Raw genomic sequence first — 26949 nt, 5'->3', positions numbered from 1 at the left:
TCATGTTTGTAACTTTGGGTTTTTTATCACGTGAAGCACTTGGCGCTATATCAAATTAAGATATTATTATTATTACTACAGGCCAGTAAGCCTGTCATCAATGTGTTGTAAATTTGATAAACAAACAGTCAGATTTATCTTTGCTAATAATATGTTAGACTCGTGTTGATGTATGTTTTCACACATATTTTAACTTTTGGATTTTTTTTTTGAATGAGTAAAAAATAACTTGGACCTCCTGTTGTTTATAGTGTTGTTTTAACCTGTGTGGAGTGACTGACTGAAAGGTTTCTCTGCACCGGAACATGTACAAGAGTGTCTGAGAGTAGACTAAACAGCATATTCTTAGCTTGTGCTGGTCTTAACTTCACTTTTTCTGGCAATCCCGTTACTTAACACCACGGTAGGTTTTAAACAAAGTAGGTGAAGTATCTGCAAGCGGCATTTGACCCTGTCCGTCTTTAAAAATGCACTCTCACATATTCCAGCTCAGGGCCAGTATTTACCAAGCTTCTCAGAGTAGAAACTCAGCCCCAACTGGTTAAAACTTCTCTGAGTGACGCATACTGTCATTTTGTCATATTTTTAGGATTAGGAGTCCAGGAATTGTGTCAACATTTGTAACCTTGAAAATCACTCCTATTATAGCAAAGATTTCAGAGAGCTCCACAGATTTAACTAAACTGCTTGAAGTTGCCAAAAGATGGCATTTAGAGACACATTTTGTGGGAGGAGAGACATTTACTGAGGACAATGAGATTCTTAAGAGATACCGTTACCGTATAAATATTAGTTCAGTTTTTGACTTGACCTTGTGTGAGATTCAAAAGAAAGCACATGCCTTGTCCAGAATAACTGCGGACATTGCAACCACACAGTGACGGAAAAATGTAGCTTTCCAACAATAAAGAACTGGGTCTGTTACAACCAACAGTTGATAATGTGCAGATTCATTCATTTCTCCACCACTCAGCGTGAAGTTCATCCATTCAAAACATGGGGTCATTTCAAGTCAAGTCAACTTCATTGTCAATTCTATATTCAATATGTGATACAGAGCAATTGAAAATATATTTCTCTCCGACCCACGGTGCAATTAATCTATTGATTCATTAATTCATTCATTCATATTGGTGTTGGCATTACATTGTTGTACAGATAGTCTATACACATAAAGCCTAACCATACAATTACAAGTTTCTGCATTTCCAACTTTACTGTCAGGAAACTCTGTCATCACAAATTCTACTGAATAGCTCTGAATGTTGTAAAAGAGCAACGTCACATTCTCTCCTGGGAGTCTCTCTCCTTGTTAGACGACAATGTAAGAAGCGTCCTACGAGCCCTATATTATAGTAGGAATATTTTTAGTCCCTCGTCAACTCATGGGCCCAGAGGATTGAAGGAAAACCAGCATGGTCTATATACCCTCAGAGGATGTCTTTGGGTAAGAGGGTGAAAAAAGTACCTAAAAAAAGGCAAAAACTCTTATTCTATCCATTACCCCCCCAAGAGTCACACAACTCTTAAAGGATAATTTCATTATTTTTCAACCTGGATCCCATTTCCCCATGCATTTGGTTTCACTGATGTGAACAAAACTCTTTGAAATTGGTCCAGTGTTGAGAGAGATGGCAGTGACTGGCCGGCAGTGACCGGCCGGCGCCAACCGAGCGAACATCTCTCGGAACGCCTTTTACCCGACATTTTTTGACATTCCGATTCCAATGTGGAAATATTCTTAAGAATTAAACGTTCTTTGATCTTGGAAAGAGTGTGCTGGCATTATTTTGCTATAATATTCTCGTACTGTCATTATGTAATCAGTGGCATAAAATGGTCTTAAAATGACAATAATATTGTTTATTGCAATGAATTTTGGAACAATATATCGCACAACAAAAAGGAGTTATCGTGACAGCCCTACACACTCCACACCGCTGTCTTCGGACAAGATGTCTCCTCGTGAGATCGATAATGTTGTCAAGACACTTTTTGATAACAATCTGATCTGTCAGTGGCAATAACAATCCTTTTTAGTGGTTCAAAATCGAGGGTGCAGAATTGCCCCATCAGGTTACATTGCAGCTTGGTTCGAGCCAGCCCGTCACTGCATTATCGCTCAATATTGGACCATTTTTTAAAGATTTTTGTTCACGTCAGTCTATTAGACACAAATGCATGGGGAAATGGGGTCCAGGTTGGAAGAAAAACCCCAAAATTACCCTCTAAGAGGTAAGAAATGAAAGACTATCAGAGTTGCAGTTCTATATTTTGAGCAACAGGGTTATTTAAAGAAGCACAGCGAAAGGAGCTCTGCCCTATGAGATATTAAGAGAGGTTTTTATTTAAGTGGAGAACCGCCCACATCTTTTGGTGTTGAGCTGCTCATGAAGGCCCAGCTTTGTACAACATCTTGTCAAGAGAGGGGTCGTGCATACAGCATCAAAGAGCGTCACGTCTGCAGTCGTCGGAGCGAGATCAGAGCGTTCAGTGCTTTTGCATTTTTTTTCAGATTAAAAAACAACATCTTGGCAACGGTTAGAGAACTAGTTGAAGAGATATGGAATCAAATAGACTGTTGGACACCGGAGAGAGATTAGAGGAGAGCTAGCTCTTCTTTGGCAAAGGACGATCATGCAGTCTGGCTCTTACCTGGACCCAGCTCATCCATAGGTATCATATCACCACTGCCACATTTCCTGGGTCCTGAAAAAGCATTCATATGCCATTTGTACAAAAGCGGCGCGCGCACACAAACTGAGTCATTGAGCCAAAAAGAACGCTGCTGATTTTCAGGGTAATGGTTCTCGGCCAGTGATTGAATAATGCAAACAGAGTGGGCAGGCATGACCGCCGCATTTCATGTGCATGTATGGATGCAAAGAAAAAAAAAAATGGGGGGCACAAGGCCAAGAATCAGGACATTTAAACTGCTGCTATGCTATTGACTCCTCTGTCAAAGAGATGTTTGTTGTTGGGCCAAAGAAAGTGCACAAGACCCCCACCCTCCCCCACATACACTGCTGCTGTTACAAGGGTGGGGACATTTTTCATTATCGCCGACCCTATTACGTCAATTTAAAACCCACGACGAATATAGTTCGGCATCTAAAACAGGGACATTTCTTTATATTCCGTCAAAACTTTTTAAAGGTCGGAGGTTTTGCAGCAGTATGCTGTTCAAAGCTCCGGCCCCCATTTTATGTGCTCTGTTTTTAACCTCTTACAATACATAGCAACAGATAAGACGCCGCAGCTTCACCACACAGAGGATGAGAGTAGTGATGTGGCAAGCACAGAGCTTCGATATAGCCATGAGGAGGTAAAAAAAGACATGTTCTCAGCAAAGTGGACACAATCACACGCTGGTTTTAAACTACGGTTAGTATTTTGTTTAAACCTGCTTTGAGGACTATACAGGTGGGATACTTCATGTGAGGACTAATTTGACAAAAATAAATACAGGTTGTGTATTTTATGGCCTGACTTATCCTTTTTAATTGTCAATAAATTCCATGAATCTACCAATGAATTGATCACATTATCAAGTATTATCTGTGAAGCCAGAGTCTTATATATCTTTTTTATTCGTGCTATAGAGCTCCATTTTTATTCAAAAATTATTCAAAACACATGGACAACATCTCTGTTACGATGAACACGGAGGGCCCTATTTTAACGATCTGAGCGCACGGGGTGAAGCGCCTGACGCAGGTGCGTTTAGGGCGTGTCCAAATCCACTTTTGCTAGTTTGACGGCGGAAAAAAGGGTCCGTGCGCCGGGCGCGTGGTTCTAAAGGGTTGTACTTAGTGTCTTCATTAATCAGAGGTGTGTTTTGGGCGTAACATGCAATAAACCAATCAGAGATCATCTCCCATTCCCTTTAAAAGCCAGGCGCGTTTGGACCTTGGTGCATTGCTATTATGATGGAGGATTTGCACTGTAATATTTTTATATGTAATCTTTTGCATGTGTGTGTGCTGCCACGCTTCCCTGTGTGTGTGTAACAAGCATAGTGTGCGTGCCCTGTGCATAAGCCTAGGCGCATTTAACTAATGTGCTGTTAAAATAACAATGAAATGCTGCGTTATTGACTTTAGACCAGGTTTTTGTTGGTCAATGGCGCCATCACTTCCCGCTGCCTCAAGATAGCAATATGCCAAGAATTCACCTGAACACACCCTCCCTGTAAGACCAGCACGCCCATGGGCACACAGATGGGTGAAGGTGCATTTTCTATTTAAACAACTTGGGCGCTGGACGGGAAATTGACAACTGCGTCGTAGTGTTAATTTCGAGACGAGACTAAATATGTTCGTCAACGACCTTTTTTTCCATGACTAAGACGAGACGATGACGAGACTGCCAATGTCCAAAAACGCTGACTAAGACTAAATTAACATGCATTATTGTTGACGAAAAAAGACGAGATTAAAACGTTTTGCATAAAATAAAAACTAAGATAAAATCTCTCTTCATTTTCGTCTACAATTGCCTCTACTTTTTCATCATGCGATAGAATATTCAGCTACCGAGACCCGGTGCTACGGCACCGACAGGTGCCTTAACGACCGTTATCTACCGGACCGAATAGCCTGCGCTTCTCTCTGATGCTCCTAAACGGACGTTAGAGTCAACCGAAACATCGCTGCATGGGGCGCTAGTTAACACTACACTTGGCAGCAGGTAACGTTAGCCTACCGTTAGCTAGCAGTTTAATGCTGACAGCCAAATGGTGTAAACGTTTGTCTCTATTTCACTGTGTAGGATTCCAACCATTCCAACACGAGACGTACGACAGTCTGCAGCTGCCGTTGTCTGAAAAACAACACATATGTTGCGTTCACTTGAAATACGCCTCGCCAGTTTCGTGAGCACTGCATTTATTTTATTGTAAAATATCCTTTTCCCCCTGCAGTGGTTGTTTTTGTCGTTTAACAGGAATTTACTGGTGAAATATAGCCTGACGTGGTCATACTCAGATTCTAGTCAGAACTTCCCGACCTCGAATTTTGTGGGCGGGGCTAAGTTCGGCTGGCATCCAGGCTAGGTGAAATAAGGAAGAGGCTCAATATTTATATAACTTTATATAATTTATTTATTTTTATAACTATTTGACTGAAATGGTTATCAGAAATAATTTATTTAAAAAAAGACTAAAATGTTTTGACTAAAACTTGACTAAAATGGCGAGACTTTTAGTCGACTAAAACTTGACTAAGATACCTTGAGTTCTCTTTTGACTAAAACTAAACTAAAATGACGAGACTTTTAGTTGACTAAAACTTGACTAACAAAATTTTTTGGCACAAGACTAAGACTAAATTAAAAATAGGTGACAAAATTGGTCTTAAACTAGCAAAGACACGTGCGTCGGCTCTGTGCCGGGTGCAAGATAGGGCCCGGAGACTGCAGTTCATTTTGAGTCAATCCCATATGGCCACTGTCCTGCTCCTGAAAATCCGGTAGGGGAGTCAAAAAGTATTGAGAGACAGACTAAACCAGTTTGGTTTTTTTTGTCTTTTCACAGGATTCTTTTCGCAGATCTTCTCTGCCTTATCCCACCCATTGGGTCCTCTAAACAGGCGAAAACACACACACACACACACACACACACACACACACACACACACACACACACACACACACACACACACACACACACACACACACACACACACACACACACTTAAACTGACCCTGGTTCTTCTCCATCAGGGGTAGAGTGGTGTCGTCGTAGCCTGGCTTGCCGTTCTTGGTTGCTTTAGGGGTGGCTGTCACTGTGGGCTGAGAGAAGAAGAAGGCTCGTGCTACTGTACTAATACTTTTTGTCATGCAAATGGGACACTTCATTAATGGCAAAAGTGTTTTTTTTTCTCAACATTTGTGTGTCTTTAAATGTTGTTCTTTAACAACTTAATATTACAATAACAATACTTATCCAGATGACATGTGAAGGGTGATGACAGTTCTGTACCTGGAAGTGGCTTTTGTTCCAGCCGTCCTTGGTCAACGCGTTCCTCAGCTCCTTATAACTCCAGACCGTCTGCAGCACGTGGGATGCCGCCTTGGTTTCGCGAGCTGATTGGCTGACAGGGGGGGCCACAGGAAGGAGGAAATAAATGAAGAAATAATACAGTCAGATACCTCACCTAACCCCCCAGCCCCCAAACAGTGGCGGCTGGGCATGCTAGAACGTAAATCAATCTCTTTATCCAAAGACGTCGAGTCCCCTGAGTGGCTCCAGGGTGTAGTTTTTAATTCATAGCCACATGAGTGCACATTTCCTTTCATTAGCTACCTCTGAGCCACCGGTATTAATTACACGTGGGTGGGGGCCTCACTTCAAAGAGAGCTAATCCCATGTGGGTGAGAGGAAATGCAGCTATTTGGTCTGGGAGTGAACTATGCATATTCATGCTAGTTAAAATGACTCTCCGTATGATCATTACTTCAGCACACACAAGGACGAGCCCTTTGAAAAGTGCTCTTGATCTTAAATTAAAAAGTGGGGTGCAGACGCACTTCAGTTTGGAATGGGTCACTCTGTGGTGAGAGAAGACACCTCTTAAAACAATCTGTCTTATTATCTGTGAGTTTTCATTCCCAGGTTGTTGTGTAGAGCTCAGGCGTTGAGAGGAACGACTGCTCACTTACTCGTAGGGGCAGCAGCGTCCGAGGCAACCCCGCTATAACAATGGCCTCCACTTCTGAAAGCCTGTTAATTAATGTGTGGTGAGTAGTGGTGTGTGTGTGTGTGTGTGTGGGCTCAGGCTTGTTAGAGTATAGTATGGTGGTAGCCAAGCTCGGGCCATTAGAGACACATTACATTATCCTCCATGAATACTAATTTAAAGGCTCATAATGCAAATTGCGTTCAAGGTCATGCTGTAATTATTACATGTATAATGTCTCCATGGTATAACCACACTTGTGGCATGCTTTTACATGAATAAGAATGTATAGCTGGTGTCACAGTGTTTGCAATACAAAGTGTTTGACCTACAGACTAATGATAAAGAAAACTTTTCCAACTTGAAATTGTTCCCAATTTCAAATGATGTCCCCAAAAGGAAACTTTGTCAACATCTGTTTTATCTAAAAAGATAAATTTCTCTGTTTGTTCATCTCACTTAAATTTTATTGCTGCAAAATGGGATTGTCAAGCAGACAGACTGACCAACACATATATAGTAAAAGATCGATACTTGCGTCTGTGTATCGATACATTGTTGCCACGGAAAATATCGCGATACTATGCTGTATCGATTTTTTCCCCCCACCCCTATAATGAATCCAAATAAGACAGTCTGCTGGTTTGTTGTGTAAAGCGTCATTAATATGTGATGAAGAGAAGTCTTACCTGGTCCTGTTGATGGCGACCAGCTTCTCAATGGCCTGAGCCTGGGCGAGAGAGCGGGCGTTTTCAGAGCTGTCTGTGACAATCTCGTGGATGGTGTTGAGGATGGCCACCACAGTGTCCTCCTCCAGGTTTTTGGCTGGCCGCTGTTGACCGCTGGGCAGGTTGCTCACCAAGTCCCGCATGGCATAACTTCCTGTTAAGGCAAAGTATATATTTTTTTAAGGTTAACCAGGTGATAGTGCTGGTAATAATGTTTAATTTGAAATGTCAACATATTCAATTAAAAAAATATATTTTTTTGCTGATTTAATGGTCTGATCCAAAGAACGAGTGAGAGCCGCCGCTCAGCCAACGGGCAGCTGCTCGGCGCTAAAACGCGCCGAGAGCGACAGACCCTCATTTGGTGAGTTAACCTAGTAGTACAAAAAGGCCAGAAAGAGAGACAGCAGGGAAAAACAGCATGTAGAGCCAGCACATTTTCAAATCCAACTCTGTGAATTAAGGATTAATTTCCATCAACCCACAGTTGCTGATAAATGCAAAGATTATCCAAGACGTTTTTCATTTAGTTTCTGTCAAGTTTGACTAACGTGTGTTTTATGATGAGCTAACAAGGCATTTTTTCTCTTAGTGTGACTGAATTTTTTTTTTTACCTATCCTTAAGGAAGCTATGTTTGGGTCAATGACGATCCCCTACAGTACATTGGTATCAATATGAAACAGCCTTGATGAAATCTTAAATCAGTGTGTGTGTGGTATTGCTCATGGTTATTTATTTAGAATGGCTTTTAATACGTAGTAGTGGTGTGACCATTTCCCTCTCCTGCTCCTGTTTCTATGTAACCTTTTCTGATTTGACTGTTTTCTATGTTTTTATTCTTTTTATTGTATGTTATGTTGTTTTATTCTTGGTTCTTGATGTAAAGCACTTTGGATACCTGCTGGTTGCTGTAAAGTGCTGTATAAAGAAATGTTGATTGATTGATTGAGTGATGGTTTGTACCGATCAGGTCCTTGTTGCGGCGGTCGATGGACAGGTTGCGCAGGGCGATGGACACAGCTCGGACCACCTTGTCCGAGTCGGAGCGCAGCAGCTCCACCAGGATGGGAAGACCTTTCTCCTTACGCACCGTGGCTCGGATGTAGTTGGACCACTGGAGGGCAGACAGAGGGCATGGTGTGACTGCTTTTTTTTTAATCATTTCTACTTTTAACCTCTAGAGTGAGCACACACCGTCAGCAACTTCCTGTTTGACATTCATACAGACCTGCATATTCCCACCTGGGAGCTGCCCAGAATGACCATCTATTTTTTTTCACATGCACGCACACACAGGCACAGAGCACACGCACCTACACACACACTCGTGCGTGCGTGCGCAGTCATTCAGTCACTACAACACAGCTCAGCGCTGCTTCCTTGAGCTAGACTAATTCACAACATTACACAGTGGGGCTCTGAATGGACATATGAGATCATTTGTTTTAATTTAAACATCAGTAGATTTTACTTCTCTTTTTTTTTGTAACATGAAACATTAAGTTTGACATGAAAGGGTTTATCTTCTAAGCACTGGCACCCCAAGAGATGTAATTAAGCAGAGGAGAGGCACAGCTCAGCCACCAGGTGGCAGTAGTAAGCCTTCAGAAACACATCGATCCAATCCAATCACAGCCCTACACAGTAGCAAAGAATGAGAGGGATTTAAAGAAGAAGCGCTGCTATCCTCCCAGGGAGCAGGGATAGGCTTAGACCAGATGTGACAGTGTGATGGGTTAGCGGCCCTTCTGATCAGCTCCAACAGGGGAAAAAAAAAATACACCAAAGAAAAGAAAGATTTCTCCTCAAAATGCTCACCTGAGCTGAAAATCACTACTGCTGAATTATTACCACTAAATGTGAGACTCAGGACTGTGTAAAGAGTTAAGGCTGCTGATGAATTCAGAGGACCGAAGGATGTGTTTACAGTCTGACACCTGGCTGCTAAGAGAAGCTCTGCTGTGGACTAAATGCAGCCTGCCTGCCTAAGTGAGCGCTGTTGCCCGAGGTGCTCGTAAACTGGCATCTGACGGCGAGCCTTCCCTGTTGATAACTCACTGCTGCCTGCAAGCCAGACAGCCTCTCGGCAGCTCCACAGCCGCACTAATTGGAATAAATGTCTGATTCTGGCTCGAGAGCTTCTCACATCATCCATCATCAGAGGCAAACATCTGAACAGAAAGGAAAGTTTGGGTTTACATTAGTTATCTGACCCATATCCCACTTAGATGGATGATCCTGACCAGGAGAGGTAGCATCAATGAGAAGAAAGTGTTTTAACTACCTGCTGCCTGGTTCGATCACATCTCGGTCTTTGGCTTTATTTTAGTTTACACAGTGACTAAATGGTCTGTAGACACCTTGTAACTCTAAGCACCTCTGTTCCCTTAAAGCCCATCAGACTCTGCATTTTTGGTCCAATCACAAACCAAGATACCTGCTACTGAAAGCTCAAGGAGCACAGACTAGCTGCTCTATTATGAAAAAAAAAATCATAATCACGATTATTTTGGCCAATACTGATATCACGATTATTTAACACAATTACTCATTGACTTTTGGAAAGTTGTTGTAATTATTTAATTTAAAAAACTGTGAAAAGGTGAAACAGCTCAACAGTGAAAACACCTAGAACTGTGAAATTTCCCTTAATACTTTTCTCGTTGTACTTTGTTTACAAGACAAAATAAGAATTATATTGCAAAACGCATTGTGCAAAATAATCGTGAAAAAAAAAAATTAGGTGCTGAAATCGTAATCACGATTAAAAAAAAAAAAAAAAGTAATTAATTGCCCAGGCCTAGCGTAGACGTTGCAAGAATGCAATATATGAGTTAAGCAATCTGAAAGTCACACGGGACACACTGTCTACATGTTTTACCCCCCCAAACCCCCCCAACCCTGGACTCACGGTCCACTGTCCAGCGCTGAGGTTTTGCAGAGCCCCGGCAGCGGCCTCCAGGGTGTTGTAGTTCTGGCTCTCAGTCAGCAGAGATAGGTAGAGCCTCACCACTTCTGGCTGATACAGCAGCTCAAAGCCTGCAGGGAGGGACACACACACACACACACACACACACACACACACACACACACACACACACACACACACACACACACACACACACACACACACACACACACACACACACACACACACACACACACACACACACACACACACACACACACACACACACACACACACACACACAGGTTAGACTCCCTGGCAAGACAGACGAGTCAATTAGGCTGTGCGAAGGTACCGACAGTACAGTGCTTAGGTTTATCTCGGACCATTGGTAGAGTTCTTCGGCAAGGGGAAACAGGGAAGAAGCTCGGGTTTACTATAATGTACAAAGCCTCCGGTAAATGTGAACAACCTTGACAAATGCCACAACATTTTCAGTGGAAATGTACGTCACTCCAAAGCATACATGGGATGGAAATTAAAAATCTGTCCACTTGGTTTCACAATAGGCTGCAACACCTTTATTGAGAAATGCTGGAATAGTGCCTGGAATCGTTCCTTAAGCCTTATGATTGAAAATGCTTTAGTATTATAAATGAGAAGAACACAAGAAGGAGAAATTATTGATCCGACCAAACCCAGAGTGTTTGAGAGGGAGGTTTTTTTTATCTCACTAGCACATAACACATTCCACCACAGCCAATCATTAGGCCCTCCCTCTGATGGAAAACTAATTACATTATCAGCTATTAGACAGAGCCGGCACAGGGAGAGGCGTCGAATCACATCAAATCTAATCTATTCATCCGGGGGTTTTTTCTTTTCTTATTTTGCGCAAACAGGTTCGTCACTGAGCGCTTTAACAAGACCCGAGACTATTTAAATTAAAAGGTAAGGATTTTAGAGCGAGGATGTTTCTCCTGTCAGGGTCACGTTGAGCTGTTCGACATCTCTGGAAGGAGTCATACATTTTTGATGGCGGGATCCATCCCACCACAGGAAGGGGAGACATCTCGTCAGTTTTTAATGGCTTTAGCAAAGCAATTCTTTACTATTTTGATCCCAAAGGCACATTTACACGACTATGAGCATGATCAGGTTTCATTTTACAAGAATTTTAAAAAGTACTTATGCTTAAGATGTTTAGCTCACATATGGAAAACAATATATGGCAAACGTGGAAAGTAAATGTCTTTAGAGTAAGGAATCAAAACAAAGTTAGTCTACATCCACGACGTTCCACTTCCGGGATTGTTCCGTTGGCGCCGGAAATTCCGCCAGATGTCCTTCTTTTCAGCCGGATGTCCGTCCCCTCCTGCTTTCTTTGTGTTGGCGTTCTAACCTCCGGTGGATTTGTGAGGACTATGGTTAACTGCTCCTCAAACCTCTGCAGGGTAAATCCAGACAGCTAGCTAGACTATCTGTCAAATCTGAGTTTTCTGTTCCACAACTAAAACAACTTTTGAACGTACACGTTCCACCAAAACGAGTTCCTTCCCGAGGCTATATTCCAGAGGCACCGTGGCTCTGTCCGCCGCGTAGCACCGCCCCAAGACGATTGTGATTGGTTTAAAGAAATGCCAATAAACCAGAGCACGTTTTTCTACCATTCTGGAATGCTGTGGCTTGACTAGCCAGACCCTCCTCCGCAGCGCTGTGGAGGAGGGTCTGGCAATGCGAGACTAAAACAAAGCCAGAAGTAAGGCCAGAGTGCTTCAACAGGGGGCGCAATCTGCTACTACTCTTGTGCAGTCTTACAAATACCTTGGGACAATCATTGATTCAAAGCTGAGTTTTGAAGCCAACTGTGAAAGGGTGTGTAATAAGGGGCATCAACGTCTGTTTCTTTTTAAGGAAACATTATTGAGTATGTTTTATCGTGCTTTTATTGAATCCGTACTCTCTTTTTCTCTGGTGTCTTGGTATGGGAACTTAACTTTAAAGAGCCGGAACTCTATTAACCAGATTGTGAAATGGTCCAGTAGGTTGATTGGGGAACCACTACTGAACCCAGCTTCGCTGTATACTAGGCAGGTACAGCGTATGGGTATTTCAATCCTGAGTGACCAGCTTCATCTGCTGTATTATGAGTTCCAGTATCTGCCGTCCAGTTGACGGCTTAGAGTACTGCGGTGTACAACAAAATGATATAAAAATAGCTTTGTCCCAGTAGTGATTCATTTTATGAATAGCAATAAGATAGGGAAATTGTCTTAGTGTGATTGTAGTGTTTTGTTCTGTGTGTATGGTGTTTGTTGTTTATATGTTTGAGAAATAGCCTGAACTTGCTCTCTGGAACTTAATTTACCTACGGGTACAAATAAATGAACCTGAACCTGAACTCACTGTGGCTTTAACAGGTAAGCTAATGCTTTAAAAGCGGTGGCTAAAATCTCCTTTTACAGAAATACCATTTCACCAGCAGCTTCCCTCCTATCCTCTACAGCACACACACATTTTCAAATCCTTCTTCTATCCCTCTAGGCTCAAATTAAAGAAAGTATAACCCACTGTTTCGTCCCATGTGTTCTGAGGCCAGAATTTCCGAGGTTCTATTTGAAAACCCTTGTATTATGTGGGCAGGGATATATAGTAACCCTATTTGATTGATGCACAAGGGCTGACAAGGCCCGCAGTGCATTTTTTGAGTTTTTCTTTGTAATAGGAGTGTGAATCAAAACCCTTGAAAGGGCATCTTAAGGTAACGTCTCCTTTTTTATTGACTTTTTTTCAGTAGAATAAAAAGAAAACAGTCAAAGAGAGAAGAGTGTCATTTGTGTGCTCGAGAGGCGCAACGGAAACACAAACCGACATTTGTGCCTCTAAATTCACATCTCACACCCGTAATTTGCAGAGAGCGGAAGCCCGGGCGCACTCTGGGATTGCCAGATTCAGACACAGCTACATAGTTGTTAACACTGAAAAGGCACGTTTTTATCCCTTTGGCGTCTCCCCCCACCCACCCCAGATTATGCTCTCAGAATGTGTGTGGGAAGAACTGCCAGGTCAGGAGGATGTTATGTACTGTAGGTGCTGCTTGAGAAATCTTTTTCACAGAAGCAGCAGAAGCAGGAGCCGTCATGCACAAGACCCTGGTTGTAACCATGTGTTAGAACATGAATCACATCAATAGGTTTTCTCGGGGGCGACGCAAGAGGGGAAGAGTATGCAAAGACAGACGCTCGGCAACATTCTGCATGCTCCTCATATTTCTGGGCCTACTGGGTGCACACTCAGCAAACTGGACACCATCTCGCAGGCAGTCCTGTTGACAGACACTTCATCTCCAAGGCAGATTCTCTTCGCACAAAATGTCAGCTATGTTAAACCTTTGTTGCCAAGCTTGCCTGCACTCTAAGACTGTGCCTTTTATGGCAGTTTTTTTGTAATACAATGAGCAAAATCCACATTTCCTCCATCTTGTAATTCCCTGGGGTCTTGGTCTGGCAACCAACTGAAGCGACTTATGAAATTGGCGTTTTACAAATGAAGGACTCGAGGCAAAAAAAAGAGACATGTACTGTTAAACAAAGGAGGATGAGAATAGAGGGATACGCACTGTGTCTTTAAACTAATTCCGTTATCCTTAGTGGAATTACTCGCCGTTGAGCCAGAGAATATCTCTGCCAGAGCTTTCACTCAGCATCCTTAGCGGAGGCTTAATGTCAGCACCGAAGGACCTTAGGTCTGTCCTAACAGCACTAGGCAGGTCCAGCTCTGTTGGCAACCGTATACTGTAGTGTTGTTTTTCGTTGTCATCAGTCATCTCCTGCTAGCCTTTTGGCCCGTTAGTTGTCAGTTTGTTAGGCAGGATTACAATTCAGAGGGGAGACGAGCTGTCAGTGTGACGTGAACTTGGCTTTGCTCAGGGCAACCCACAGCCCTATATTCTCTGACAGGCTGCAAACATGATCAGATTATTTGAATACGGACGGATCCAGCGGTTTAGTGTGGAGTGTGTGCAACTGAACTTCTTTTTTAGTTAGCATTCTGATCCTTTAATTAAAAGTAAGGCAAAAGTAGACATACCACGATAAAGAAATATTTCATTACAGGTGAAAGTCATGTATTTAAAATGTTGTATGTAAGCGAAATGTATTTCAAGGAGGGTTATGGTTATATACACTAGACCTGGGCGATATGGAAAAAATCTAATATCACGATATTGTTGACCAAATACCTCAATATCGATATTGTGGCGATATTGTAGGGTTGACAATTGGTGCTTACAAAAAAATATTTACTCAATGAGATTTTTGATAAATAATCATCATTAATGTGTATATAATAACTAAGTGGGTTAAGGCAAATAATAGAAAAGCTAGAACAGTCCGTGAATTCAAACAATTACATCGTTCTACTGTAATTCAGCCATTAAAACCAGGAAAAGACAACACTTATGTCATATCACGATATTACGATATCCAAAATCTAAGACGATATCCCGTATCATATAACGATATCGATATAATATCGATATATTGCCCAGTTCTAATATACACACAAACATATATAAACACACACGTTAATATTTGTTGATCGAGGTAGAGTGACATCTAACTATTTTACATAATGTTGTGAAGTATAACCTATAACAATTGGTTATTATTTATAGATTGACCACATACACAATGGCCACAATATTAATCTTCAAAGTAACTGAAGCGGTCACATGCAGGCAGTGGAGTAAAAAGTGTAAAAGAGTTCAAGTGTACCTCCAAGTGACTTAGTACCTCATTTGTAGGACAGGACAGCCTGATGTCCCATCTTTTGGGAATACATAATAAAAAATAATCAATAAATGAATAAATTATAGCAGGGGTGTCAAACTCACTTTTATTTAAGGCCACACTGGAAAATGAAAATCACATCAAGGGCTGTATAGTTTATTGACATACTTTTATTTAAGTATATTAAATATATTCAGGCTGCATAAAAATTTGCGAGGGGCCAAGTTTGACACGTGCAATATAGTGTAGCTAACGTTAGTTCCAACTCTCAGTGAGCTGAGCCCAGCGTGTCTATTTCCCCTGCTTGTGTGTTACGGTGGTAAACATCACGCACAACTGTGGCCTCCTTACAAGACTCCTGACACACACACACACACACACACACAGCTTTGTCTCTATCCACAAATACAAATGGGCACAGTCTGTAACGCATGAACAAAAAGCTCCGGAGATCTAAGCTCATCCCTAAATGAGGGGAGAGGGGAGGAGCAGCAGGTTACATTTCAATGCAGAGGAAGGATGGTGACAACTCCTGCAACTGAGGCGAAGCTCAATTAGTGGCCCGGTTCTGGAGAGAAGGGGCTTTGTGGTGCTGCAGTGTGTGAAAACTGGGTTAGAAAGAAAGTTAAGTTGAAATGATTGAGCGACGCTGAGTGCAAAGCTATAGCATTAACTTGGTTCAAGTAGCTTCACTATTGGCTGCAATTAAAGCCAAGGTGTAGCGGTGTGACAGGCTGGTAAATGATAATGGATTAACTGATGGGCTCGGAGGACACACACACACACACACACACACACACACACACACACACACACACACACACACACACACACACACACACACACACACACACACGTATGTGAACATAATGAAGACTCTTCTCTCAGACTCACACAGACACCTCACTGACTCAATTATCTCAGCCATCTGCCTTCCTCGAGGGTAGTTGGTTACATCCGTGCAGAACTTGATACACACCTGTGCAAACACCTCCGTGTGCGCACACACACAAATCCACAAACGCGGCAAGCCCTCACCCGGGCATATCAGAAAGTGATGTCCATCAATCCAGTCTGCCTACAATGCGTACAGGGTCTCTTCCTGCTTTTACACAAGCACTCTACTAGCTCCATTTATTTACTGCTCCATTTACAGCACACAGCACTTCCATCGCATCAGAGGGACATGACGGCGTATCACTTTCTACAACTCATAGGGGAGTTTTACAGCACTGTGAAAAGACTGGAGAGGGATGGGGTTAGATAAAGAGAGTGGCAGATGAAAAAAAGAAAAGAAAAAAACTGCAGAAAAAATTGATAAATCCCTCTGTCATCCTCAGTCATTTTTCTGTAGCAGGTTTTTGCTCTTATGTAGTCATTCTTCATTCACAGGAATATTAAGCTGTGTGTTATAATAACACACAGCCTCTGACCTTTGCTCTCCTTGCTGTTGTTTAATTGAAATGCTGGTGATGTCCAGTTCTGTAGGAGCTGTCGACTCATTGTTCAGTCTCTCCAGGTAGAGACAGAGACACGGAAGACAAAGTAAGAAAAAGAGAGGAGAAATACTTATAGGGCATATGTTGACCTACTGGCTCACGTTCTCCCCCTATGAAACACACCATTCCAGCGGGAAAGCCACAAGTCGCAGAGTTTTCCGGTCTCATTCCACATCTAACCCATGCGCATTTAACTCATTTATGTAAGAGTGTCTTTATATAAGTACACGCAGGCACATGGGAGGGTGCTGTCGTGCTAATGAAGACTTTGGCGGGTCAGAGCCAGAGCAGAGCGATGCCTAAATCAGCACATCATTAAAAGTATTATGCCAGCGGTATAATAATGGTCGTGTCTCTCTCCGGTTCATTAAAAACCAAAAGGTGAGCGCAGGAGCCACGTAAACGAAAACAAGTAAATTGGTTCGCAGGGGCATAAGAAATGCCTTCAACGCCTTGAGTCATATAGTAGTTGCAAATAATGCTTATTGGTTTGGTTACGCTGCTTGGAGGAGTGACGGTATTCCAATGCATGGTAGATAATTATAATTAGACAGGCCATAATGCGTGTAAATCATATGTAAATACAGCTGAATCAGCTCTGGAGGAGACAATTGGGCCATATTATGTTTCTGAATGGGTTTCAATCGAGGAATGGATGCACATCAATCAGTTTAGGTAGTAATATACTTGTTAAGAATGGCTGGCAGTATCCTTGGGGATGGGTAAAATTGATGTTTACTTTCGATAAACTGTAGGCATTAGCAGAAGAATGTTGTCATTCCATTTGTATTCTGGACACACATCTTAATTAGTCAGGCGTGAATGTAATCAGGCCCAGATACCAGATGCATGTTAATGCTGGGTATAAATCACCAAAAAGTGCACTTAATTGACTTTCAAATTCTCTTTCCGCTGCTCTTTCTGGTGTAATTTCTGATGTGGCAAACCACTGTGAAAACCACCTCCTCCATGCAGGTTACACTGAAAACACAAATTGCAAATACAATTTGACCCAGGTCTGGCTTAGTAGATTTGAAACCCACAGGTGTCCACATCCTAAGCCAGAGGGAGAACATGTGATGGAGGCTTGCATTCCCTTTCTCGCCACAGCCCTCCCGACAAACTTGGAGACTAACGGAGCCAAAAAAACAGAGTGGACTGCCAGGCTGCAAAGGCCGTTCACCCCCCCGCCGGTCACCCCTTCAGGCTGACAGAGGTCCAGGAGTCAAAGCTTCATTTTCTCCTCTCGCACCCAGTTGGCCCCTGCCGCAGATTGGCATCTCTATGTGCGGCCCCGGGGCACCACGCATTAGCATACCCTCATGGTGGTTTGGCCTTAGTTTGTTGGATGTTGACAAAGAGAGGCAGAAGGTGGCAACCAGCCCATCTCTTGGACAGCAACCCATCAGCTTTGGGCCACACATATGACCTGGTGTGAGGGGGGGTGGTTTAAGAGAGTGGAGAGGGAGGTGAGGAAGGAGACAGAGTGGACAGGATATGTCGCTGACGGCACAAGGCAAATATGCAGCCAGACCTCTCGGCACCTCCCTCCCTCCATCTTTGCCTTTTCACAACAGGGGTCCTGCCCCAGCACTGCCAAAAGTCTGGTCCATGAAAGCTCGTTTCCTACCACTTAAGCCCAATTGGACCCTTTACAGCAAGCCGCCTCTGCAGTGACAGGGGAGTACTTCCTCTTTCCTGTGCTGATAGGCCAGCAAAGTCCTGCTGTGGGCTTTTAGTCCGAAGAGGACACATCAACATTGGTAGCAAAAACACCCTGACAAACTGACACTGAATTGTCTGAAACGTCCAAGCACTCCTTTAAGACCATCGGGAATGCTCCATCACTCCCGCTACAACCCCTGAACTCTGGACTGAAACACAGAGCCAGTGGGTCTCTCACTCTTGAGCAATGGTTGGATGAGGTTGTCTGTGGCTCGCTCAAGAATGTGCCTCGCAGATATCCGGCCTCTCAGTGGATCAGCAGCGGTAATGCTTTGGTTGTTTGTTTCCAATGTTCCTCCTGCTAATGTAATAGTGTTTCAGGGCCTGAGGTGAAGGTGTTAGTTTATATTAGAATCTCTGTCAGGTGGAGATATTATTTCCCTTAGGATGAAAAAACACATTGACAACATGTGTCACTTTCCGAGTTGTGTGACGTATTGAAAAAGCCTTTCATAACAATTTGCGGCGATTCAACAAATGGCTTTTTAAAGTTAATATCGCCTAATGTTTATTGTTTAGACATGTTTGTCAGTTGGTACAGATTGCCGTCCATGCACACAGCCCAGAGGGCACTTTAGAGGTAAAAGTTCTGTCTCTCTTTTACTCCCGTAACCAAGCTGCTACCTCCATGTTTAGTACAGGTAACATCAGCATCTCATGGATCCAGGTGCTTTAGTTGGAAATAATAACAAAATGGACAGGGTGGGAAAAAAAAGTCAATTCCATTTTCCAAGTTGTATTTACCACTTCGTTGGGCCAGTCATGTGCACTCAAATCTGAATTATGATATGTGTGACAGCCCATGAAAACAGCACTGTAACCAATTTTAGAGTCTGTTAAAGGTGGAGTTATAAAAGTATAGCTTACACTACTCAACATGATCAAGTTAAGTATGTATCCTGCTGGTATTTCGTTTTTTTTTTATTTTTTTTTTTACAATTGGCACCAACTCTCAATGTTAAATAACATGAATACAATTTGTGTCAACATACAAGCTGTAATTACAACTGGCAAACGTTTTCTATGTCATATTGTTGGCTTTTCTGAAAGCTAAATAATACCAAAAAATGCAAACAAACATGCCACGTTAGGCGAACTTCACCGTTCAGTAATTAGTAAGTAAGTAAGTAATTCAGCACAAATGTAATGAATAAAGAGCTCCATTGAGCAAGCATGCAGAGTATTTTTTAACCCTCACACAACCAACTCTGCAATCATAAAATTGTCGCCAAACGCTACATGACTAATATTATATGCAATTCAGTGTTCAAATTGCCTTTGTTATTGACATTAATAGTGTTTTGTTGGTTAGCTAATATTACGTTTGCTACACCAGTGTGTTTCTCTTTCTGTTTTGTTGGTGTTTCCAATGTGGGTATGTTTTAAATTCAAAACAATAGAACAGTTGATAGTAAGACTGATATGCTGCGTTGAACCAGGCACAACTTTTCATCCAGCAAGCACACATTCCTGGTAGATTACTTTGTAATGTGAACGCTGTGTTTCTGCTTTTAACCTCACCATTGACGTGATGAAAGATTAAGTAATTGCTGCTGTGATAACTCTCCAGAGTTGTAAAATCCCGTGTCAGACTGCTATGAGGCGCTGTGCTGCATTTTGCCGTCTGGTAAGCTTTCAAATGGATCGTTCTGTTACTCCGACTGCACTTTCTGGATTGAATTTCATGTCTCACATGAAGTTACATGCTTTCTTGGAAGACCTGCTAAGACTGTTGAAATCTCCAGCATAGAAAGAAGAACAATAATACCCCACTCTGCGGTCTATCCGCATGAGTCAACGTGTGTCAGCACGGGTCGCATGCTGCTCAGCTTTGGTGTTCTGGCATTGCTATAAGGGATGTAAAGAATTAAACCAACAGTGTGGGGGGGAAAAAAGAGAGAGAAAAGAAATCCGATGATGTGAACCCTCCCATCTATCTAATAAAGTGAGACCTATCTGTGTATGTATGTGTGTCCGTGTTTGGGGGGGAAGGTAACCTGCACGTCACACGCACACGCAACATGCACTTTGACTATTTTCCTGCTTCCAGTGTTAGCTACATGATTGCTGGATATAAGCCAGGCACTATATCGTATTAAGTTGCTGTGAGCTGTAGTTTACATTCACTTCTAAACGGAGGCAGAACATAACGTACTAACGTTACTCCTTCACAGCGCTGTGCAACGTGAGAGAATCTCAAGAGCTGAACCGGACAGACACCGCAGTTTTCATCAGACTCAGCCTGGGTTGGGTTAATTAAGTCTACTGCTAACTTACAACACTAATAACATTACTGTCACCTAAATACCCCCACGAATCAAATCCATACTTCACCGTTAACCGTCATTCCACTAAACCTGTATGGAAATGAACACCTTTGCTGAAGTTAAATTAGTTAACATCATACGACACAAGACAACGCCTTCTCTATCTCTCTCTCTGCACGCGCACACACACACACACACACACACACACACACACACACACACACACACACACACACACACACACACACACACACACACACACACACACACACACACACACACACACACACTAGAGCTGGGCAATAAATTAATATTATATCGATATCGTGATATGAGACTAGATATCGTCTTAGATTTTGGATATCGTAATATGTTTTAAAGGCTGTATTACAGTAAAGTGATGTCATTTTCTGAACTTACCAGACTGTTCTATTATTTGCCTTTACCCACTTAGTCATTATATCCACATTACTGATGATTATTTATCAAAAATCTCATTGTGTAAATATTTTGTGAAAGCACCAATAGTCAACACCACAATATCGTTGCGGTATCGATACCAGGGTATTTGGTCAAAAATATCGTGATATTTGATTTTCTCCATATCACCCAGCCCTAACACAGACACAGACACAGACACACACACACAGTCCGGTTCTGGTGGTTGATTAACGCAGAAATGTGCTGATTAGCTCTCATAACGGGCAGGGTGGGTAGCGCGCTGCCATGAGTCCATGAGGCTAATGTCTGGTTACTCCACATTGTCATTGTGATATTTTGGGATTACATTCTGAATCTGCCACGTTCCCTGTCAGGTCAATACAGTATAGTAGTACAATGTCAGGCTGAGCAATCGGCCCGCTCAAAACAGGCACATTTTCAACGGGCACTGTACTAGTGTCATAAACATGGTAATCTTTCCCATCGCTATCTTCCATCCCAAATGAAGCAGAAGCTGCACGACCACTCTGCATCCTACATACTGCACACACACATTACAGATCCATGTCTGGACTATGGTATTAGGTTGGCTGCAGATGGAGAATAGATACAGAGGAGACTGCTGCTGTGCTGAGAACATTTATTTTCCCCACCCGTTTGTCTTTTCTCTCCTTCTTCTTTCCTTCCTCGCCTTCTCGTCCCTTTTTTCTCTTCTTTTATCTCCGTCTGCCTCCCTCATGATCTCCCATATCTCCACCACAAACACAAAATGAGGCGGACAATAACAAAACTGCTCTATCTATTGATGTCGACAATACGTAGAGATGAAAGTGTGCGCCATGGCAGTGCGAGCGTTGCTATGGAAACCCCATCTCCATCGTCACTAACAAATCTGTTCATTCGACGCTCATGTGAGACAGTTGGGCAGGTGACAGCAAAACAAGTAAAAGGAACAAACTGCTTTTCAAACTGCCCATTACACAACACAGCAACTAGCTCATTTAGGTAATGCTCTTCATTCAGAGGCAATGATTAGGAGACAGTGACAAATTGGCAATTAAAGTAGCTTTAAATGGATACCTTATTCAACCTTACTACAATTCCCATGATTCCAGAGCAACTGGCCAAAAGTGCTAGCTTGAGGGCTGCAATTAGTGGCCAAGCCCTGCTTGGGCTCCGTGTAAGTTTGTGTTTAGCAGCAACAGCTCCCTCACGGGCTCAAGTGCTTTAGAGTGGAGAGGCGTTTGTATCTGCTTTTGAGCCTATTAGTGTGTATGAACGTGTGTGTTTCAGCATCACCTTGAGTGCCTGCTTTCTATACCTAGGCAAGTCACGTCCTCACTCAGACACAAACAAAACTAGAAACTCAGGCAAGAGCAAGATCCTGCCAGAGAGAAAGAGATAGAGGAGAAGCAATAGGTAGAGTGAGAAAGAGATAAAGATAGAGAGGGGGGTGGCAAAATTTCCTATTCCCTGTTTGGCAGTTTTAGTTGCTGACCTGAGCCTGAAAAGGCTGAAAAACAAGCTTTAAGTTGTCAGGGCGGTGTTGTGCTTTCGCCACAAATTCTAACGTACAGTCGATTCCCAACATGCTGCATCTACCTGCATCTGACGAAGAGATTGTGCATCAACAGAGGAGGAGAGGAGGAAGAGGAGAACAAGGGGGGAGTGACAGAGGAAAGGAAAGCAGGTGAACAGGGAGCAGAGAGGGAAGGAATAATATAGTGAGGGAGGGAAAGGAAAGGGGAAAGTAGAAGGAGCAAAAGAGGGGAGGATGGATAGAGAGAGAAGAAATCCTGATTTGAACTATGAATGTTGTGTGGTGGATGGGACAGCTGTCTGGTAAATAGTCCACAGAGATGCATGGATGATGTCAGGGCAACAAGACAGTAATGAGATGGAAAAGAAAGGAAAGAAAGAAAGCCATCTACAGTCTTCCAGAAGAAAAACTAATGCACTGCAGCACAAGCTAAATGATGTGCTCGACAGTTTGGGATTGGGGTTTGGAGGTTGGGTGGGGTGTCCAGCCTTCGGGAATAAGCCTAGATAATCCTGTGAACTGCTGGTGTGTGTGTCTGCGTGTGTGTGTGTGGGGGGGGTTAATAGAGATACGGCAGCGACTGGAACGAGGACTGAAGATAGAGGCCTTAGACTGAAGCAGATGTGGGGTTAGGGGGATGGGGGTGTGGGCTGATGGAGACCTGGGCCTGCAGTCCGGATGATGGAAAGGAATACATCTTAAACACACGCGCACATACACAGACCAAGGTCTGTTCTTGAATTATTGGTTTAAAGCTGCTAATACCAGAAGTCAATATTTGGTGCCAGTAAAAAACACTGAACATTTTCACTAACAGAAAATGGTGCATGAGGGACTGATAAGAGCGATACTGCAGAATGCATTTAAAAGAGTTTAGAAGGTGCTGGCAAAAGTGTAACAAATGGATTAACCGGTGTGTTTATCTCGTGTAAAGTAAGCTTTTTGAGTAATAACTCTGCCACAGTTACACAGACGTGCGAGAACAAAAAGCTTGACAGACTTAGCAACAGTAACTAAGGTCTCCTGCACACTGCCAGCGTGGCGTTGAGCGTGGCGTTTCTGTTGCGTGGTGTTTTCTATGTCTTTGCACACCAGAGACGTGTCTGACGTGGCGCTGCTGCTGCTAGCCTTGTCTGTACACATGCATGTTTCCCATTCATGTTAAACATAAATATATACTGATTTGACTACAGCAAAGACAACGTGGGCAGTATTAACGGCAAAATAGGCTACAGAATATTTTGTTCTGTATTGACAGGTGCAATTTTGAAAATTGATAATTATTTATTATTATTTTTTTAAATTACATTTATATCTGCATTTATGCTTTGCCAAACCAAGCGGTATACTGTGTGTGTATATGTAAAGCCAGCTTTTAACAATATGTCAAATACTGCCCCCATGAATGCCGTATGATATCCACATTTCTTTTCTTCAGTGATCAACCTCTAAGAGTCTGTGGTTTTAATGTCACAGTGGGCCTTTGTTGTGTTTCTTTACCTCTCTTGGTTTAGTCTCTGGAGGTCCTCTTGGTTTAGTTGCTGCATTTGTTATGTCTCCCTGTGTCTTAATTGGTCTATGAATGAATTAATTTTTTTTTTTATTATTGTGTCATGCATACAATAAAATATGCCCACCCCACACGGGCTTACATTACCTGGGACAAAGGACCAGATGCCAAAGTAACCACATACCCTAAACAAATAAACCTTCTAGTCTTTTTTTGCCAAGCTTTAGAAACAAAAGTTGCCAACTTATAAATATTAAATTTTCAAGTGCTCATATTATGCTTCTTGGCTTTTTCCCTTTCCTTTATTGTGTTACATATCTTTTTTTGTGCATGTTATAGGTTTACAAAGTGAAAAAACCCAAAGTTCCCCCCCCCCAAAGGGACTTACCATCTCCAACAGAAAACACTGTTCACAAACTGCTCCAAACAGCTCTATTGTAGTCCAGCCTTTACTTCAGAGACAAACGTGGTCACTTTGTAACACACGTTATAATGCTCGCCTAGCTGCTAGCGTGGCACACCCTCATACGCTGCTTCTGACTGGCTAGTAGTCCTTACCTAGGTACTGTCAGGGCAGGCCCTCATACTCTGCTTCTGACTGGCTAGTAGTGCTTACCTAGGTACTGAGCATGTGCAACTCAGAACAAAGATGTAACAGAAGTGAGATGTCTCACTCTGTAGCTAAAACAGAGAGCTCAACACACAGGGTGAAAAGAGAGAGTTAAACACGTTAACCTATTCTGATATAACCTCTAAATACAATTATGAACCTGGAAATGAGCATAATAGATAGATAGATACAGTACAGGCCAAAAGTTTGGACACACCTTCTCATTCAATGTGTTTCTTTGGCTACGTTCACACCGCAAGTCTTAATGCCTGATTCTGATTTTTTGCTCAGATCCGATTTTTTGTTTGGCTGTTCACATTACCTTTTAAAATGTGGCCTATATCAGATTCCAGTGTGAACTGTTTGCGGTTTTGAACTGACCCGCATGCGCAAAAGAACACTAACAATGACATCAGACGCAGCACGCTGTTGCACTAAAGTTAGGGAGGTTATGGAGAAAATCAGCATTTTCGCTTTTATTTATTTATTTTTATTTTTATTAAAATGTTTGTGTAATGGCAGCCATAACATTAATGCGCAGATGCTGAGGAGGAGAAGACTGAAGAGAAGAGAGACAAATTTGCGGGGTTATGGCTGCAAATTCACTACAGAGGTCTGTGTGACCGGACGGCCAATTTGCACGTCAGGACCGCTACGGGCCTCCACCACTCTAGCTTCGCCCTCGCACACGCTCCACCTCCCGGCGGTGCGGCGACTCGGGCCGGTGGTGTATGGATAGCGGTGCGCCCGACCCCGAGGGACCGGGATCCCACCTCAAGCGGCGCACGCCGGCTTTCACTTTCATTGCACCACGGGGCGACCCCGACTTGCGAGCGCGTTAAACTCCTTGGTCCGTGTTTACAGACGGGTCGGGGGGGGCATCACAGCGCACAGCGATGCGATGCGCGGTTGGGGAACACTGAGGACAGTCCTCCCCGGTTAACAGCCGCACTGGAAGCAGGGGGCCCCGCCCCTCCCCGCGGGGAGAGTGGCCGCAGCGAGGGTTTTTGAGGTAACAGTCACATCAAATCTGCCTTGGCTGTTCACACTGCGGTCGCATTGAAAAAAAATCAGATCTGGGTCTGATTCAGGACCACATGTGGAAGTGGCCTGAATCTGTTCTGAAAAAATCAGATCTGGGCTAGATTTGAGTGTTCACACTACTTCTGAAGAAGCCTGACCTGGTCACTTGACCCCAAACAAAATCGGATTTGGGCCACTTTGGCCTGCAGTCTGAACGTAGCCTATATTTTCATGACTATTTACATTGTAGATTGTCACTGAAGGCATCAAAACTATGAATGAACACATATGGAATTATGTACTTAACAAAAAAGTGTGAAATAACTGAAAACATGTCTTATATTTTAGATTCCTCAAAGTAGCCACCCTTTGCTTTTTTTGATAACTCTGCAAACCCTTGGTGTTCTCTCAATGAGCTTCATGAGGTAGTCACCTGAAATGGTTTTCACTTCACAGGTGTGCTTTGTCAGGGTTAATTAGTGGAAGTTTTTCCCCTATTAATAAAAAAGCAAAGGGTGGCTACTTCTGTCTAATCTAAAATATAAGACATGTTTTCAGTTATTTTCACACTTTTTTGTTAAGTACATAATTCCATATGTGTTCATTCATAGTTTTGATGCCTTCAGTGACAATCTACAATGTAAATAGTCATGAAAATAAAAAGGAAACGCATTGAATGAGAAAGTGTGTCCAAACTTTTGGCCTGTACTGTAGATAGATGGCTAGATATAGTCTTTATTGTCCCATAGGGATAATCATTTCCACACATCTTCCTCTTCTTTCCATAGCACTTTCCATATGAGCACTTTAAATAATTACTCCAATTGGTCATCATCCGTGCACCAGAACATTTTAGGATTATGGACAGACATTTCATGTAAGATCGGTGTTCTTAACTCATAATATGGACAATACAGAAGAAAATGTGATTCGTTCTCAACTTCTCCTAGTTCACATAGTTCGCACAACCTTATAGCTTCTTGGGTGTTTTTGAATCTTCCTACTTCAAGGGCAAGGGGAAGGATTCCTGTTCTCAACTGAGCCACCAACGACCTCTGACTCCTCGAAGGTTTGCTGTAACATATAGTTCAGGAACATGATAATGTTGTGGTTGAATATAAGTTCGTAGTATTGGTTTAAGTCTAAAACGCCTTCCCCTGTGTCCATTTGTCATTTGTTCTGTCTGTAGTATGTAAAGGCTCTACACAGTCATGATCCTGTACATACAC

General features: G+C 42.7%; 1 protein-coding gene across 13 annotated transcripts in view; it reads right to left on the bottom strand.

The window, feature by feature from the left end:
• arvcfb (ARVCF delta catenin family member b) overlaps nucleotides 1-26949 on the bottom strand; it is a 293798-nt gene that overhangs the window by 12647 nt on the left and 254202 nt on the right. For all 13 annotated transcript variants that reach the window (XM_039802588.1, XM_039802587.1, XM_039802595.1 and 10 more), the window contains 5 exons: nucleotides 10319-10446; nucleotides 8371-8521; nucleotides 7367-7559; nucleotides 5981-6092; nucleotides 5703-5790 (listed from right to left, as the gene is read on the bottom strand). In XM_039802588.1, coding sequence (XP_039658522.1) covers nucleotides 5703-5790; nucleotides 5981-6092; nucleotides 7367-7559; nucleotides 8371-8521; nucleotides 10319-10446 — 672 coding nt within the window. The remainder of the gene's footprint in view (nucleotides 1-5702; nucleotides 5791-5980; nucleotides 6093-7366; nucleotides 7560-8370; nucleotides 8522-10318; nucleotides 10447-26949) is intronic.

Source organism: Perca fluviatilis, chromosome 6 (genome assembly GCF_010015445.1).
Source record: "Perca fluviatilis chromosome 6, GENO_Pfluv_1.0, whole genome shotgun sequence".
In the NCBI taxonomy this organism is placed as follows: Eukaryota; Metazoa; Chordata; class Actinopteri; order Perciformes; family Percidae; genus Perca; species Perca fluviatilis.
This window is presented reverse-complemented; position numbering and strand designations above follow the sequence as displayed.